This window comes from Lepus europaeus, chromosome 3 (assembly GCF_033115175.1).
Source record: "Lepus europaeus isolate LE1 chromosome 3, mLepTim1.pri, whole genome shotgun sequence".
In the NCBI taxonomy this organism is placed as follows: Eukaryota; Metazoa; Chordata; class Mammalia; order Lagomorpha; family Leporidae; genus Lepus; species Lepus europaeus.
The window spans coordinates 131,887,605-131,906,927 of NC_084829.1; the positions used below are offsets into that span (position 1 = coordinate 131,887,605).

Here is a 19,323-nt window from a genome sequence, read left to right on the forward strand (position 1 = left end):
CACAGGAAGTACAGAGGCGCACATTCACTTGGTATTCCCCACGTAGATGATGGGTATCCCTAGAAGGTGATCGTAAAACAAAGGGTTTTGTATTATTTCTTATTTAACTGTCTGCTGTGGAAGGCACAATTACAAAGTGTAATCCTTCCGTGAAAGATCTAGCATTCGCCAGTGCCGCGGCTCACTAGGCTAATCCTCTGCCTGTGGCTCTGGTACCCCGGGTTCTAGTCCCAGTTGAGGCACCGATTCTGTCCCAGTTGTTCCTCTTCCAGTCCAGCTCTCTGCTGTAGCCCAGGAAGGCAGTGGAGGATGGCCCAAGTGCTTGGGCCCTGCACCCGCATGGGAGACCAGGAGGAAGCACCTGGCTCCTGGCTTCGGATCGGTGCAGCTCGCCGGCTGTAGCAGCCATTTAGGGGGTGAACCAATGGAAGGAAGACCTTTCTGTCTGTCTCTCTCTCACTGTCTAACTCTGCCTGTCCAAAAAAAAAAAAAAAAAATCTAGCACTCTATTTAAATTCAGTCTAGGTTTGCACGTATAGATGTATGATACCACATGTCTCTCCAAACAGAGGTGAGAATCCACTTCATTACATCCTCTTCCCTCTTCACTGTCTGGGAAATTCTGTTTTACTGCATAATGTCAGGGTAATTGGCTACCTATCAGAAAGGAAATATTAGATCCCTTCCTCACGCTCTACATGAAATCAAATTGCTGGTCCATTTATAGACCTAAATACAAATATCAAATCCATGCTTTCCGTGTGCCCTTGGGCTACGGAAGAATTTCTTAAGATAGAAGAACAAAAAATATTTCAGGGGAATTTGATTATATTAACATTAATGTGTGGGGAAATATATACAGTTATGGATAAGACAATATATTTACAGCGTTTATAAGAAACAAGTAATGAATGTCAAGAATAGTAATTAAAATTCAAAATAGCTAAAAAATGTATACCAATAAACTAGAAAATGGCAAGCTTCTTAGTTAAATGGATAAAACATATGAGCCAAAAAATTGAACCTCAGTAACAATCAGGAAAATATACTTGTAAATTAAAGCAAAGCATTAAAGTCTACCAAAAATCAGTGCAAACACTCCTTCAGGCAGAGATAGCTTTATTTAATGTATACCCAGCACAATAGAGCTTCCCCATGGAAGCTTATCCAATGGAATGTGTTGGATTAATTAATTCCAGCAATTATTATTGAAGACTTTTACTAACAAAGCTATACTCTCAACCAGAAGCATAAATAAATAATCAAGAAGCTGTTTTACAGAGGAAAAATCAGTATTTTAGATCCAAAGACTGATGACAAACTCTAGCTATTACTAATCGTGCTAAGAACACTATCTCTTTTTATGGAAAAGAAACAGTTGGTTGTATTGGATTATCTGCTCTTCTTGTTCCAATTCAAGATTTTTGGAGAAAAATAAGCAGATTTGCCACTACTAATTAAAGGTTTGTATGTTCTGGAAGTCATCTCTAATGCTGACAACAGTTCAGTTGTGTTGCTGGTCACAAGAGTACTAATGTTTGTCTCCCAGTGTGGGCAAATATTGTACATTTACCTGAGTTCATACGAATGGTTGGTGGCAGCATTAATTTCTTAGTATGCACAATGTTCCATTGTTTGTGATTTTCTTTAATATACTATGTTCCTTAAAATGATTTCCACTTTGCTTTTGAGGGGGACAGTATCCTCAAGATTAGTCTTGCTATTAAATTCTGTTTTCTGAAAAGTCCAGATCCAAAGAGATTGTATGGAGTAAAAGGGAATGTTTATGTTTTTAATACTTTCTTCTTCTGTCTTGCATGCCTGAATTTATATGAGCTCTGGCAGAAACCAAAGGAGGAGGGATTTTTAAGTAGGCTCAGACTAGGAGTTCAGTACAATTCTTCTTTGTTATTGTTTTAAAACTAGCTTTTTTATTACCAAAAGTTCCTGTCCATTTTCTGATCCCACAGAACTACTTGTGTATTTCTTCCTCCATGTGACAGGATGGAATTCTAGCAATTTTCTGCTTTCCAATTCAGAAATTATTCTGTTCATGTGTTGTGGCCTAAGAAAATTATATACATGGATGTTGTAAGATTCACATAAAATGTTGTAAATCAGCTCCATGTTTGAAAAATCAGACTTCAAATAAGCACTTTGTGAAAATTGGACCCAATTGGCCTGTGCCTTCAAGTTTTATAGCTTTTGTTTTTCTGTGGTTCTGGTGGATTTTCTAATTTCTGTTGTTATCTCAGAGGAGTTTCAAGGAAGTAGATGTGATTTGAAATCATGGTCCTACCATTTCTTCAAAACCATGAAGGTTGGTCAGGCTCATTTTGTTAGGCATAGATTCTGCTTCCGGGCCTGCTCAACTGGAGGATGTGCAGTGATTTTTCTGTTAATAAGTGAAAAATTGAGAAGAAGAGCAAGAATTGTGGCTATTGTTTAGAATAAAAACTTAAATTCAATATGAAATTGAAGGATTTTTTTTCAGAGAAGAACTATCTAGTGTATTTGGAAAAATGTCCCCCTAGCCTCAGAGGAAAATGGAATTAGGGATGGACATTTGGTGCAGCAGATAAGACACTGCTTGCAATGCTCACATCCCCTATGGGAGCGTTTGGGCCCAAGTCCAGGCTCTGTTTCCAGTTCCAGTCCTGCTAGTGAACATTCTGAGAGACAGCAGGTGATGGCTCAAATGCTTGGGTCCCTGCTGTGCACATGGGAGACTTGAACTGAGTTCCCAACTGCTGGCTTCAGCCTGCCCTGCCCCTGGCTATTGTGGGCATTTGAGGAGTGACCCAGCTAAGGGACAATTTCTGTCTATCTGTCTCTGTCTCTGCACTTTTTAAATTAAATGATGAACATAAATGAATAAAAATCCTAGAAAAGTGGGTTTCAAGATAAGTTCATTTTGGTGCAAAAATTTTTTAAATCCATACATAATTGTGATAATATACATTATCCATGAACTTTTTTGAGGACCCTTCATATGCATAGATTCTAAATTTTTTTAAACCAAAGAAAACTGAGGTTTTAATTCTACTTTTATGAGCCTTTTAAGGTACCGTCATCTATAATGTATTTTTATATAATATATGCATATATTTCCCATATTATTAAATTTTTAAGAATTTTTTTTCTAAGTCTTAACACTGATATTATCAGTCATGATCTTAACGTGCGTTGTGTGTCTAAAAACTAGGAACATTGTTATATGTTACATTCTCAAACTATGAAAAACCATTTCCCTGTAAGGAAAAAAAAAATCACACAGCCAAATAATTAAAAGTGTATGTAGTTATTTTCCTTACCATAAGACAAGATGTAACCATTCGATCTTCCAGTAAATGTTAGCTTTTATATCAGCCCATAGGTAAACATCTAAAACTTCAATAAAAATAACTGTTCCTCTGTGCAAGCCCTATTTTGTCCCCACGGCAGCTACATAGAAGTAAAAATATCCCATCTTCTTGTCTGTGCCCATCATTTATTTCTCTTGAAGATTTTGGGAGGTAAGGTGTTCAGATTTTTTCTGAATTTATGAGTTCTATTTATTGTTTTTCTGGCTTTCTATTCTTTAACTTCAAAAGCTCAAGGGTACCCTGAAAAGATAACAGAATTAAAGCTGTAGGTGTTGGGGAGATAGCAGTGGTGGTAAGGGTTCACTTTTGCCTTCTTTCTTAAAAAATAGCGTGACCATACCGCCCCTCCATCCAGCCAGAGTGAAATTGTTCGAACACAACTTTTGCAACTGCAGTCTCATTAAAAATTGCAGTAAATATCCATCTTTAGCACTGTTGTAATTTTAACTGTTGAATACAGGCATTTCCGTTTCAGTATGGGAAATGCATCTGCAGCTACTTTTCAGTACTGGATATTTCTTCAAGTAAACCCTATTAAATCTGTGAAACATTGAAGTAAAATGACAACGATGTATGTTAGGAAATACCAAATTCACAATATTCCAGGCATCTATGGACCTGACTCAGTCAGCCTTCGGTATTCGTCATTCCCCATTTTATGAGGTACCATGTGCCCCTTTATACAGGTGGAAAAAACTGGGCTTTTGGAACTGTCTACAATGATACACTTTTGGAATAATACAAATGAGTGGTTTTAGTTTTCCCAGACTCTGGCACCTGAAGGAAAGTGAAGTAAACAGTGAGAGCCCCTCTACTGCCTTTAACACAAGTATCTTAATCTTTCTTCGTTCACTTCCTGTTTGGGTGGACGGCTATCACTCTGCCACTTCCAGAGAAAGAGAGAAAGGAAGACTCTGACTGTGTGACTCAAAGTGTTTTTATTCTGGCTATATATGTATATATATACACACACACACATTTATATATTTATTGTGTGTTTTAGACATAATTTTTAAAAGATTTTATTTATTTATTTATTTGAGAGGTACAGTTACAGAAAGAGAGAGAGAGAGAAAGAAAGGTCTTCCATCTGCTGGTTCACTCCCCAGATGGCCACAACTGCTGGAGCTGCTCCGATCCAAAGCCAGGAGCCAGGAGTCTCCTCCGGGTCTCCCACACTGGTGCAGGGGCCAAGGACTTGAGCCATCTTCCACTGCTTTCCCAGGCTACAGCAGAGAGCTGGGTTGGAAGAGGAGCAGCCAGGACTTGAATCCGTGCCTCTATGGGATTATGGCGCAGCAGGCAGAAGCTTAGCCCATTATGTCACACCCCAGCCCATGACTATATTTACTTGGTAGTTTAGCTGACTTTAGAATTTGAAAAATAGTTTTTCTTCCCGGACTGACCCTCTAATGTGTTTATATTTTCCCTACTTTTCCATTTATTTGTCTTAAGTCCACTTTTAGAGGTATCTCTTCCCTTCTAGATCTTATTGAATATTTTATTTCTGCTGTGATATTTGTAACCCCCAGAGATCTTTCTGTTTTCTCTTTCCTTTTTATTCCTCTCTGTTCTTTCTTTATGGATGTCATATGTGTTCTCAGCTTTCTGATAGTTTTCTTCTACTCCCTGCATTGTCTCTTTTAATTTTTGCACCCTCTTTCTCTTACCCTAGCCAAATTTCTAGAGGTCCTTGGTGTTTAGCTGGTGTCTTAAGGATGAGGCACTAAACTGCCTGGCTGCCATTCTCCAGCTTAAAGGCTTCATTACAGGTTGGTCAGGAAGAGAACCGGGCATTCAGTTAGGAGACCTGATTGTAGGGATCTAGTTTTCCCATCCTTTCAGGCTGCCTTGTTTTCTACTTGTAATTTGACCCAGTGTTTATGATTTACAGGCTACACAAGACAGTGAGCCTGGAGAAGAGTCTTTGTCATTTAGTATGTAGAGTTCTCTGTAATTCCATTGCTCTCAATATAGTACACCTTTTCTTTGCTGTGCCTTGTGTCCCTTAGTCTGATTGTCCCTCTGGTTCAAACTCTCCCGAGAGTAAACATTCTGTCTGACTTTTTACGGACTTTCAACCTATCCTCTTATTTCTAGCTATACACACACACACACACACACACTGTCTTTAGGGGACTCCAAGTTCTACCCTTCTGGGGCTCTAAGGTAAGAATCTGATTCTTTGCTCTTGCTCCAACCACAGACCCTTGGTAGTCAGTGCTTACTGCTAGAAATCAGGTTACTATTCATATGCTTCTCTGCTTCTGAACATTTCTTGTTATATCTTATATGTCTTCATAATTATGTCCTTTTAATGAGGTCTTAGAAGAGAGCAGATATAAATGTATGTGTTAAGTCAAGTTGAGACGTTTACCCAGCCTCTGTAATGATGCCCATCTGGAGCAGTGCAGTTACATACGGGAGTACAGTCTCGCCTGGTTTTTCCTGGACTTCCCTCGTCTTCAGCTCCTGCCTACCCTTGCCTATGGCTGTAGCATTCAGTGGACATACCTTCTTCTTTGTGAACTGACTTCGCACATTTTGGATATCATAGGATAGCTAAGTTTTGCTTTCAGTACAACGCAGTGAATAAAGAAGGGAGACTCTAACTTAATTTTTTAAAAAATAAATTCTTTCAGGTTTTATTAAAAAAGGCAATCTATGGTGAATAGTAGAGGGTATATAAGTAAAAATCTGGAATATTTAAGCAAATGGCAAAATATTCATTTGATTAAATACTAATCAAAATATGAAGATTATGTAATACAGAATTGCTCTAAGTACTTGGGTCAGGCAGTACATTTACAGAATGCTCCCTGGTAAATAAGTCATTTTGCTATTCTTCAAATAGGATTACAAATATAATTATAAAAATGTATTTCTATATTTCATGATGAATGAAGCATCGGTGAAGGTTTATTTAAATTTCAAAATTAGTATGTTTGGAAAAGTACAGCTTCTTTGAATGACTCTTATGTTGATTACAAGTTCTTGTCCAGATGAAAAACAATACATCTAGTTCATTGTGTATTTTTACAATAAATTATTTATATTTTATTTTCAATTCCTTTTGCAAGTAGGACATACAGTGTATCACCATATAAGAGCTAGAACTTGAGAAGGGCTTGACTTTTTAGTAATAACTCCCATTATTCCTCCACTCGCAGTTCAGATTTTACTCTGCAAATATTCCTTTCCAAGGTGTATTTGATTTGACCTCATGATGTCCTTAAACAGAGGTAACCACAGAAAAAAACACTGCTGAAGACACCCAGTTCCATTGCTTGCGTAGACCTGATTCACTAAGAAAATAGGAAGAGGTTAAATGAAAAACACTCTAGGGAAGTTACAAACCATATAAGGCAGTGGGTGAGCCACAACCGTAGGCGTAATTTTTTTCTCTTTTCTCTCTTTCAACAGGGAGACACATCGCCTCTTCCTCCCACTGTCTCAGACTGTCTGCGGGCTGATGTCAGGGTTGCTCCTTCTGAGAGCCAAAATTGTTCCTTTTATTCAGCAGACAAGGATATCACCCACGGCTTCCTCTATCCGCCTGGTTAGTGGAGCTCTTTTTTAGAGCAGCAGCTTAGAAAGCCCTCATCAGCTGGATGTGGGCATGTGCCTTAAACATATACTCCCCAACCAGACTACCCGCTGGGGTGAGACTAGCTGCCCAGCCGGCTTCCAGTGGTTGTGGGCTGGACAGAGGCAACACAACAGCTATAATAAAGACTAATAAATTTTGCCATGGGAAACACAACATCAGCTCTAATATGACCCAGATGCTCAGAGGGTTTGGCGGGTTTAAGTTTAATTTTAAAACTGAAGATTCTTTTGAGAGGGATGCAAGCATCTAAAAAAGATTTTTTTTTTCCTGATGACTTCCTAGGCAAAGATCTGCACTGAGAACGCAGCTGTGCCTAGGAAAGGCGCCCAGGCTGGAGGTCTGGCCTGTCACGGGCACCCTGCATTTCACAGTTCAGCCGGGGAGTAAGAAGCCAAATGAATTTTAAGTATATTTTTAAGAGTGGATCTCTCCTATGAACCTACAAAAACAACTACAATTTTTCTAAAACTTAAAACTTCTCTGTCAGGAAATGTCATTTTCATTAACGTGCCCATGAGATTTTCATCAATTTTGCTTCTGGGAATGAGTTTATTACTGATATTGGCCTTATTGTTTTCTTGAAGCATAATCAAAAATGGGCAATTTAAAGATTTATGATTTCGAGATTCTGATATTTATAGTGGAAAAAGGGCTTCATAGAAAGCAGTATATTGCTTTAAAACCCATATCTCAGAAGTAGAATAAATAAAATGATACATTTTATTTACATCTGTTGATATAAATGTGATTACCAAACTTATGTCAACCTTAGTATAAACCTTAGCAAGTTTCTAAAATCTTATTAATAAAAGTTTTTTCCAAAAGATTATTTATTTGTAACGTGGAGCAACAAAGAGAGATGAAAATTAGAGCAAGAGAGAGAGAGAGAGAGAGAGAGAGAGATCTTCCATCTGTTGGTTCACTCCCCAAATGGCTGCAACAGTCAGGTCTGGACCAGGCTGAAGCCAAAAACCAAGAGCCAGGAGCCAGGAGCTCCATCCTGGTCTCCCACATGGATTACAGGGGCCCAAGCACAACCTTCACTATCCACTGCCTTCCTAGATGCATTAGCAGGAAGGTGGATTGGGAGTCAAGCAACCTGGACTTGAATCCTCACTCTGATATGTGATTCAACAAATGGTGGTTTAGGCACTGGTGCTGGGGCATTATAGGTTAGGCCTCCACCTGCAGCTCCAGAATCCCATATTGGCACCAGTTCACTTCCTGACTGCTCCTCTTCCAATCCATTTCTCTGCTTATGACCTGAGAAAGTAGTAGAAGATGGTCCAAGTGCTTGGGACTCTGCATCCATGTGGGAGACCTGGAAGAAGTTCCTGGGTCCTGGCTTCAGATCTGCTCAGCTCCAGCCATTACGGCTATTTGGGGAGTGAACCAGCAGATAAAAGACCTCTCTCTATCTCTCCCTCTTTCTGTCTGTAACTCAATCTCTCAAATAAATAAATAAAAATCTTTTTTTAAAAAATGATGATTTAACCTGCTGTGCCACAATGTCAGCCCTATTAATAAAAGTTTTTAAATTGGCATATAAATTTGTATCCATTAAGCTATGATATTGATTGACATATAATTATTTAGTTTGACAAAGAAATGGAATTAATAACAAAATGACCTGTCTAAAAAAATAGTATGTCTAGGGGCGAGGGCCATGGCTCACTTGGTTAATCCTCCACCTGTGGTGCCAGCACCCTATATGGGCACCGGTTCTAGTCCCGGTTGCTCCTCTTCCAGTCCAGCTCTCTGCCATGCCCCGGGAGTGCAGTGGAAGATGGCCCAAGTGGTTGGGCCCCTACACCCACATGGGAGACCAGGAGAAAGCACCTAGCTTCTGGCTTCGGATCGGCACAGCACTGGCCGTGGCGGCCATTTAGGGAGTGAATCAATAGAAGGAAGACCTTTCTCTCTGCCTCTCTCACTGTCTATAACTCTACCTGTCAAAGAAAAAAATATATAAAAAAAATTATGTCTAATGTTCCCTGTACTTTATACTATAAATTCTATTTGTTGGAAATATAAATTTTTTTTTTGACAGGCAGAGTGGACAGTGAGAGAGAGACAGAGAGAAAGGTCTTCCTTTTGCCGTTGGTTCACCCTCCAATGGCCACCGCGGTAGCGCGCTGCGGCCGGCGCACCGCACTGATCCGATGGCAGGAGCCAGGTGCTTCTCCTGGTCTCCCATGGGGTGCAGGGCCCAAGCACTTGGGCCATCCTCCACTGCACTCCCTGGCCACAGCAGAGAGCTGGCCTGGAAGAGGGGCAACCGGGACAGGATTGGTGCCCCGACCGGGACTAGAACCCGGTGTGCCGGTGCCGCAAGGCGGAGGATTAGCCTAGTGAGCCGCGGCGCTGGCGGAAATATAAATTTTAATATAAGTGATTTTTTATTTTTCTGTGAAACAGAGATAATGTTAGGTTGATTATCTTCACATTTCAGGTTGGTTTAAAAATTAGAAAAGGTTTTTAGGATCTGAATGCTGTGACTACCATGTGAAATCTCTTGTCTCTCCTCACCTTTGATGCCTACTCACTGGCTTCTTGTTTCAGTTTCAGTTAAGAGACCCAAATATAGCTTATTTTTTTTTAAGATTTATGTATTATATTTGAAAGATTTACAGAGAGAGAGGGAGAGGCAGAGAGAGAGAGAGGTCTTCCATCTGCTGGTTCACTCCCAATTGGTCGCAATAGCCAGTGCTGCATCAACCCAAAGCCAGGAGCCAGGAGCCAGGAGCCAGGAGCTTCTTTCAGGTCTCCCACATGGGTGCAGGGGCCCAAGCACTTGCGCCATCTTCCACTGCTTTCCCAGGCCACAGCATAGAGCTGGAAAGGGAGTGGAGCAGCCAGGACTCAAACCGGTGCCCATATGGGATGCTGGCAGTACAGGCAGCAGCTTTACCCACTACACCACAGCACCAGCCCTCCAAATATGGTTCAAATATGAAAAGTATTACAATGGATACCTCCAAGTGGAATTATGCAGCATTTGTCTTTCTGTGACTGGATTGTTATCATTTTTCTTAACATAATGTCCTGAAAGTCCATCCATGCTGTGAAGAAGTGCATAATCTAAAATGGCCAAATTCCCAGCATCAAAGAATAGAATTCTGGTTGCCAGCGGCTGGAAGAGGGGGAGATGGGGAATTACTAATCAATGGGCGTAAAGTTGCAGCCCAGCAAGATGGATTAGCTCTACAGATCGGCTGTACAGCAGAGTACCTTGCTATGGTTTGAATATGGTTTGTCCCTCATGAGTTCAGGTGCTGAAGGCAATATTAAGAGGTGGTGGAACCCTCAAAAGTAAAAGGAGGGGCTGGCGCTGTGACGCACTATGACATAGCGGGTAAAGCCATCATCTGCAGTGCTGGCATCCCATAAGGTTGCCGATTCAAGTCCTGGCTGCTCCTTTTCTGATCCAGCTCTCTGTTATGGCCTGGAAAAGCAGTAAAATATGGCTCAAGTGTTTGGGCCCCTGCACCCACATGGGAGACCCGGAGGAAACTCCTGGCTCCTGGCTTCAGATCAATGCAGCTTCGGCCATTGCAGCCATAGGGGGCATGAACCAGAAGATGGAAGACTTCTCTCTCTGCTTCTGCCTCTCTTTCAAATAAATAAATAATTAAAAATATTTTTTAAAAAATAAAAGGTAATTAGGTCTCTGGGCAACTGGCCTTGGAAGGGATTAACACTGGTCTCCAAGACTGGGTTAATTCTTTCGAGAGTAAATTGTTATGAAAACAGCAAGACTGTCCCCTGTCTGGCCTCTGGCTTCCTGTCTCCCTATGTGATCTCTTCTGTACACAGGCATTTCCCTTTGTGGTTCTCTGCCATGTTGTGACAGAGTCAAGGGGCTCTCACCAAAGGCCAAACAGATGGGGCTGCCTGATCTTGGAGTTTCAGCCTCCAAAACTGTGCACTAAATAAATCTCTTATTTATGAAGTACCTGGCTTCAAATATTTTGTTAAAGCAATAGGAATTAGGAGAACACATGCCAACATATTGGCTCTAGGCCAACAACACTGTGTTCCACACTTAAAAATTTGTTAAGTGGGTAGGTCTGCTGTAAAGTGTTCTAATAAGGAAAAATAAAGTGAAATGAAAAAAGGGGGATTATAATAAACATTAATGCTTTGCAGCTTTTAATCCTCACTATAACGTTATGAGACGGTTGCCATGAAATTTATGTACAGCCCTCTGCCCAAGCGGTGAGGCTGTGAGCAGAGGAGCCAGGGGCTAAACCTGGTGGTCCCCTGAACACACGCTCTTAGCACTCGCTCCACTAGAGGGCCTACTCCTGAGTTCTGAGCACCAGCCACCTGCGGTATCCCCACCGTCTCCAAGCAGTAAAAACCAACTTCCTTACGAAAGTTTTGTCTCCAAAAGACTTCACTTTAACAATAGCATGACTATTTTGCCTACAACCGATAACTTTGTATCCAATAATAAATTATCAGGAGCTGTGGACTTAAAGTAGCAGAAATATGTTGTCTCCCTTCTGCGGATGGAGGTCTGAACTCCAGGTGCTGTTGCCTGGTCTGTGTTCCTCCTGGAGGTGCCCAAGAAGACTCTTACTTGCCTCTTCCAGTTTCCAGTGGCTGCGGGCATCACATGGCTTGTAGCTGTTGTCACTCTAGTTTCTGCCTCCATCTTCCCGTGGCTTTCTTCCTTATGTCTCTTCTCCTCCCACATCTTCCCCCTCCTGATAAAGACATTAATTATTGGATTTAGATCCCACCCTTAATCCATTATAATCTCATCTAGAGACCCTTGTCTGTATCTGCAAAAAGCCTATTACCAGATCTTGTAAAGTTAAAAGGTAATTAAAATTACAAGGGGGAATGATGATTTGAATGTATCTATTTTGAGGTCATAATTCAACCCACTGCAAGAATCAAAAGCATACAACCACCGACATTATTGATGACCTCTTCTAGAAAGTCCCCAGCATCTCTGTGTTTTGACTTTTGATAACTTTATGCTAATTTGTAAAGCCAGTGGGCCTATTTTTTGTTATCACTAAATGTAGTAAAATCTATTTGTTTTTCAGGAAACAACCAAACTTCTCAGAGTCAATATGATGCCTTAATCACAAGTAATGTTGTCCCTATGTATGAAGAATTCAAAAGTAAGTATGTATTTAGATTATTAATTTTAAAATGCATAAGTGAGCACTGATCTTACATACTAAACACATCTTTTACTGTGATTAGTTCCTGATATTGAGTCATTTTCTTTGAAGGTTTTTAAATATAGGTACAAGAAAGCTCTCTGACACACATTCTTTTCAAATTCAACTTTGAGTAACTTGTTGCTAGAATATTGATAGTTTTTAACTTTGAATTTTTTAAAAACATTATTTTGAGAGTCAGAGTCTCAGAGAGAGAGAGAGAGAAAGAGGCCGGCACTGTGGTACAGTGTGTTAACGCCCTGGCCTGAACTGCCAGCATCCCAAGTGGGCACCGGTGCTAGTCCTGGGTGCTCCTCTTCCGGTCCCGTTCTCTGCTATGGCCTGGGAAAGCAATAGAAGATGGTACAAGTCCTTGGGCCTCTGCACCCATGTGGGAGGCCCAGAAGAAGCTCCTGGCTCCAGGCTTCGGATCGGCGCAGCTCCAGCCATTGCGGCTCATTGGGGGAGTGAACCAGCGGATGGAAGACCTTTCTCTCTCTCTGCCTCTCCTCTCTATGTGTAACTCTGACTTTCAAGTAAAAAATAAATAGATCTTAAAAAAAAAAAGAGAGAGAGAGAAAGAGAGATCTTCCATCTGCTGGTTTGCTCACTAGTTAGCTGCAACTGCTGGGGCTGGGCCAGGCCCAAGCCAGGAGCTGGGAGCTTCATCCAAGTCTCCCACATGGGTGGCAGGGGCCAAAACACTTGGGTCTTCTACTGCTTTTCTCAGGTCATGAGCAGGAGGTACACAAACCAGTGCCCATAGAATTTAATTGTAAAGAGCTACTCACAAAGTTAGTTCTACAGATACTCAAGTAAATGAACTATAGATATTTGTTCTCAGAATAATAATCAATAAGGCAGCATGTGTGTTCTGACCATTTTTAAACCTCACTGTCCCAAAACCAACTCAGCCCAAGCAAGGAATTTGAAGACATATTTGACTGTAACTTAGGACTGCAGCTAAAGCAACAAAATCAATCATAAATATTGCAGTTCATTTTTGTTGAATGGTCTGTTTTGTAGAATTGTCCAATCAGCACTGATAATTATGAAGCAGAATTTGATGCTATTTAAGTGTATCTGCCTATAATTGAAAATATTTCTATGTTTCATAGAGGTAGATATTTTAAAGCCTTTTTCTTTTATTTTTAGAAATGTGGGACTACTTCCACAATGTGCTTCTTATAAAATATGCCATGGAAAGAAATGGAGTAAATGTTGTCAGTGGGCCAGTGTTTGATTATAATTATGATGGTCATTTTGATGCCCCAAATGAAATTACAAAGTAAGTATTTTTTTCTTTTTTCTTTAAAAAATATTTATTTATTGATTTGATAGGCAGAGTTAGAGAGAGAGAGAGAGAGAGAGAAGGTCTTCCATCTTCTGGTTCACTCCACAGATGGCCACAATGTCCAGCAAAGGCAGGAGCCAGGAACTTCACCAAGGTCTCCCATGTGTATGACAGGGGCCCAGACCATTGGGCCATCTTCAGCAGCTTTTCCAAGGCTATTATCAGGGAGCTGGATCAGAAATGGAGCAGCCAGGACAAGAACTGGCACACCTAAGGGATACTGTGTCGCAGGCAGTGATTTTGCCTACTATATCTCAATGCCTGCCCCAGAGTTTGTAATTTAAAAAAATCAACAATAGGGTATCATGAGTAGAAAACCCAAGATTTTAGATAAAAGTCAGCATTCTAAATGTTATATAATGTATTTATACAGGTTGCTAAGAATTAGTTTCGAAGGCAACACACACTAATAGAGTATTTTGGAGAGAACTTTCTCCCATGATGTCTATTTTTTTTTTTTAATAAAAGTGTAGGAAGGACCAAACTAAACAACTGCAGTGGCTAAGCCTAGATTACATAAAGCAATGATTGCTACCTATATTTTCTGATAGAGTAACATTTCTGGACACCTGCTCTGTGGTATAGTAGGTTAAGCCTCCGCCAGCTGCACTGGCTTCCTATACAGATGCTAGTTTGAGTCCCAGCTACTCCATTTCCAATCCAGCTCCCTGCTAATGTGTCTGAGAAAGCAGCCAAAGATGGCCCAAGTACTTGGAACCCCGTACCCATATGGGAGACCCGGAAGAAGCCCCTGGCTCCTGGCTCCTGGCTGCTGCCTGGCCCAGTCCTGGCCATTGCAGCCATCTGGAGAGGGAACCAAGGGTGGACTCTCTCTCCCCTCCTTCTCTACTTTCTCTCTGTATTTTTGCCTTACAAATAAATACAAAATAAATACATCTTTTTAAAAAGGTAACGTTTATGACAATTGAATGTGTGGCCTTTCTCTATTTTTTTTTCACTTTGCCCTCATTTCAGTGTTTATGGAGCCTGCCTCTCATCACAGAAGCATCCTAACTTTGCTACGGACTAGGTAGTTTTATCAGCACTTACATATACATAGTCCAGAAAGCAACTGTTAGCTTCTGTTGGGACTTAGTTAGAGATGAGGAATAGGAGGCACACAGAGGTCAAGTGATTTGTCTAAATTCAACAACTAATAAGAGGTAAAGCCAGAATATGAACCCAGACAGTCTGGCTCTGGGCCCATGTTTTAAATCAGAGTAATACGTTACTACTCACAGCAGCTGAGATGCCTTTTAGTGGGCTTAGACTCATACTTACCCTTATTTACTCTTAATGCTTTCGAAAAGCACTTTCAAGTTTGTTAGCGGAAACCAAAGCACTGTCCTGTCAGTTGGATGTATCCCCATGTTTACACTATGAAGTTGAAAGCACAGGATGGCCTTCTTGAAAAAGTGGAGGAAACTCAGTCCGCCACACAATGTTAGAAGGTTAAGTGCAAGTCCAAACATCTAGTGCAAGCGCACAGCTGGAGTTGGAATTTGGCTCCTTCATTCTCAGCTTCTGCTCTGTTAGAAAGCAACACTGGGACATTTAATGCCAGGAGCAGTAGGAAACACAGGAGGCAGAATACCAAGCTCTCTTCCTTGTGTTCTACCGTCTTCCCACAGTGTCAGTGAGATGAAGCTTGGACGTTCAGTATAAATCTTGGTTCCGGATGATCGAAGTAGAAACATATGTAGGACTTTGTACTTTCTATTCATTACTTTCTTCTGCTCTGTTTTACCTTGACATCTCGTAAAACTACGGAAAAGGCCTTTGTAACCTTTAGAAGCCAAAGTACAGTAACACGAAGCTTTTTGCATTGTGTTTAGTTACATAGCCAACACCAGTGTTCCCATCCCAACACACTACTTTGTGGTGCTGACAAGCTGCACAAACAAGAGCAACACAGCCGAAAACTGCCCCGAGCCGCTGGACGTCCTCCCTTTCATCATCCCGCACCGACCCACCAACGTGGAGAGCTGCCCTGTGAGTCCGCCCTGGGAGAGGCTGGGGCCAGAGAAAACGGGGAGTGCTGGGGCTCCCGAAAGAGAGGCTCTCGCTTAAAGATATGTTTTGTGGGTAGAGTCGTCACAAAAATGACCCGTTTTCAACTGTTTGCTTAGACAGTTGTTCTCTATGTGGTTAATGTCTATTGAAATGTGCACCTGCATGCATGTTCTTTTCTCCAGGAAATCAGGGTTTTCAAGTTCTTTAACACAGAGGTTCTAGATATGGCGCGATTGTGACGGGTGTGCAAGGAAGCAAACTGGAACTCATCTTCTCCTGCTTTCCCAGGCACATTAGCAAGGAGGGGGTTTGGAAGCAGAGCTGCCAAGACTCAAACTGGCGCTCCAATATAGGATGCCAGTGTCACGGGCTGTGGCTTACCCCCGGAGTCACAACGCTGGCGCCAATCCTATTCTTTTCCATCTTCTAAAAATTCCACTTGTACTCCAGAGAAAAGTGCAGAAGCTTTCCTTGTCATCCAAATTCAAAGTGATCTCCCCCCAGTTAATGGGCATCATCTCTGTTGAATAGGCTCTCATCACTAATGAATTGGACATTACTCGAGATTTGGATGAATTTTCAGTATAATACTATAAGGATAATTACAATAAATATAAACATAATGTATAAATAAAACATATACATATATACAATATATATACATATATACAATAAATATAAATAAAATGCCATAAAGGTAATTACAAAATATACTATGATGAGCATGAAGTGAACTTAAATCAAACAATAACTATGAGAGAGACTGAAAAGTTAATAAAATGTGAATGTCAGCTAGCTGCGTGGAAGAGGAGGGTATGCTGAGAAAGAGTCAAAGGTGACTGCAAACTTAGGGAAGGCTTGCTAGGAAATGTGCCAGACAATCTGTTGTTTTGGAAAGGGTGAATTTTCTCTTAGTGGTCTTCACTTTGAGAGACTAGTTGAATATTTAAGAAGGTATAAGAAAAACAATACAGAATAGATTTTAGATGTTTTTTTACAAAGTTTATTTTTATTTCACAGGCAGAGGGACTGGGCAGGATAGGAAGGGAGAGAGAGAGAGAGAGGGGGAGAGAGAGAGAGAGAGAGAGAGAGAGAGAGAGGCATACAAGCTAAGCAGGAGAAAATTTTATGGAAAAGAGTGATCAAAAATATTAAATGCTGGTGAAATGTACAATAACAAAGGCAAGGAATAAAGACTGAGTTAGAGTCTCATTGGAAGAATAAACTCAAATTAGCCCACTTGTGTTTATTATTTTTAGGAAAACTAACTAGTATCACTAATCTCACACACAGAAAATATTTCAGTAATTAGGAATGAAAAGTAATTTCCTCTTATCCTTCCTTGGCTTCAGACAGTGACTGCCTGTTTTGCACCTGTGTACTTAGAAAACGAGCAAACCCCTGTGATGAAGCCAAATGCAAGTTAATAAATCATATTCATCTATTAAAGCAAATTTTGGAACTTTCTTATTTGGGTAAAAATGGAAATTTAGCAATATCAGAAATTTAGCAATATCAGAAAACTAGTAAACAAAGCAGAAGGAATGTCATAGAAACCCATGGTTCTAAATGATTGAACTTTTATATAGAGAAAGCTTGTTAAAAGTCAAATGTCCAAGAACTAGCTGAACAGATGTTCAGCTATAATATGAGTAATAGGTTAAAAAATGTAAGCAGGCATGAAACTACCAGCTCCCACCCCTGGCTTGCACAGGTGGAGCAATGGGATTTCTCCTCCACAGCTGAGGAAGTGTAATTGGCACAGACACCTTGGGAGTGCTAGCTCTGACATCTAGCAGAGTAAAACTTGCACGTACTCCATGGCCCAACAATTTCAATAGATAAGCTAGAAATTCACACTGTTAAACACAGTGCCAGGTTACTCATTTCAGTATTGTTCATAACAGCAAAAATCCTATCAATATGGTAATTAAAAATTATGCTCTGTTTAAACGAGGGAATATCACAAACCACAGCTAAAAATAAATCTCTTAACTACATCCAGACATATCACTATGGTATGAACATAAAAGTGAGTCAACAAATAATTGAAAAAGGTCACTTACAACATAATATCATTTATATAAATGTGACAACTTACACGTCAACACCATCTTTTACGTATTGATGTGTTTGTTGCAAGAGTTTAAAAAACATTATGGATTCCCACTTACAATAATGTTTAGCTCTGAACCAAAGCTGGGGACTTCACTTCACCTCTAATATTCTATTTCTGTACAACAAACTCTTCATGATTTCATGGTGGTGTGGCCTGTGTTTGTTATACCAGATATTTTTGTCTTTTTTTATTTTGATAAGCAACAAAATTTAGCTGTATCAAAGAAATATTTAATGCAACAAAATCAGAAGAAAACAGACAGCTTTTAAGCAAAAATATATTTTTGTTAATGAAAGATCATTCCCTGTGGAAAATAGTCTTGTGCTTCTCTTTTTCAGGAAAACAAAACAGAGGATCTCTGGGTTGAAGAAAGATTTAAAGCACACATCGCCCGAGTCCGTGACATCGAACTTCTTACTGGGCTGGATTTTTATCAGGAAAAAGCACAGCCTGTCTCTGAAATTTTGCAACTGAAGACATACTTACCCACATTTGAAACCGTCGTTTAAGTCAATGTGTAAAGCAATGTTGCCAAATCTAGATGATTTTTTTTTCTGCTGGAGAACCATAAAATAAAGTGTTCTATTTTTCCTTAATTTATCTAAACGTCATGTTGCCTAATTGTCATCCTCTTCCCTTTCATTTCCAGGAATGTGTGTGGGTTTAAAGTTCTAGTTATTTTACACAGAGTTTGTGTGCATGCTTGTGTGTCTGTGCCCTCCTGGTTATGTTTATTATCCCATACATCACCTCTGACTATATTTTTGAACTCAACATTATCTAAACACAAGGCAGAAGTTGAGAATTGACTCAATTCTACATCAGTTTTGTCATAAAACTTTATACTTTCAATTAAAAATATTTATTAGAATAAAAAATGCACATAACTTTCATTCAGAAATTTTGTCTGTGAAAACTTTCCCAACAGATGTACTTTGTACAGATACTTGAAACAATCATCTTTTATTGTAGCCAACACCATAAGACAACCCAAAAGAGTAGCTAAACAAATTAGAGAATTTTTTAAACAAACACTGGGATCCCATCCCACTCTCTAAAGACGGAAGCAGATCTACATATTGAATGTGTGGCTGTAGCGAAACGTAAGAGCAGTGCTTGGACAACCCTGTGAGAGTGTGTGGTTCTTCTTCAGGAGTTGGCACACTTTTCCACAAAGGGCCAGCCGGCAAGTTCAGGCTTTCCAGCCTCGCTTGGGAATACAGCCGTGCCTTGCTTCACCACGGGGCTGTGTCCTGAGAAAGGCGCCGGCGCGTGATTTTGTTGTGCAGGCACCGCAGAGTGTGCTGGCACAACGACAGCTCCGGTGCCACTCACTACACGACTTTAGGAATCACCATCGCTGACTGGACTGTCACTATGCCGTGCACGACGTGCTCAAGTGTGCGGGGCTGTCACATCAAGGAAGCAGTTAGAGATGGTACATAGAAGGAATGAGGATGGTTATGTTCCAATAAAACTTTATTAACAAAAACAGGTGGAGTGCAGGCTGTAATTTGTCAACTTCTGATTTATATAATAAAGGCTTCATGTTTGAGGAGGCAGAAATAACAGTTAAGTTGAAAAAGGGAGGTAAAATGTTTTATGCCTTTTGTACTGCCTAACTTTTTTTAAAAAAACTCTTTATCTATGTGTTTCTTTAATTTTTCCAATTGAAGCAATGG

The 19,323-nt window shown here is 40.3% G+C and overlaps 1 protein-coding gene across 1 annotated transcript in view; it reads left to right on the forward strand.

Annotated features, from left to right (window-relative positions):
• Window positions 1-18,237, forward strand: part of ENPP3 (ectonucleotide pyrophosphatase/phosphodiesterase 3) — an 85,299-nt gene extending 67,062 nt beyond the window's left edge. Inside the window, exons 21-25 of the mRNA XM_062187717.1 lie at window positions 6,789-6,924; window positions 12,036-12,113; window positions 13,311-13,443; window positions 15,345-15,501; window positions 17,980-18,237. Coding sequence (XP_062043701.1) covers window positions 6,789-6,924; window positions 12,036-12,113; window positions 13,311-13,443; window positions 15,345-15,501; window positions 17,980-18,150 — 675 coding nt within the window. The 3' untranslated portion in view covers window positions 18,151-18,237. The remainder of the gene's footprint in view (window positions 1-6,788; window positions 6,925-12,035; window positions 12,114-13,310; window positions 13,444-15,344; window positions 15,502-17,979) is intronic.
• Window positions 18,238-19,323: the final 1,086 nt, after the last annotated feature.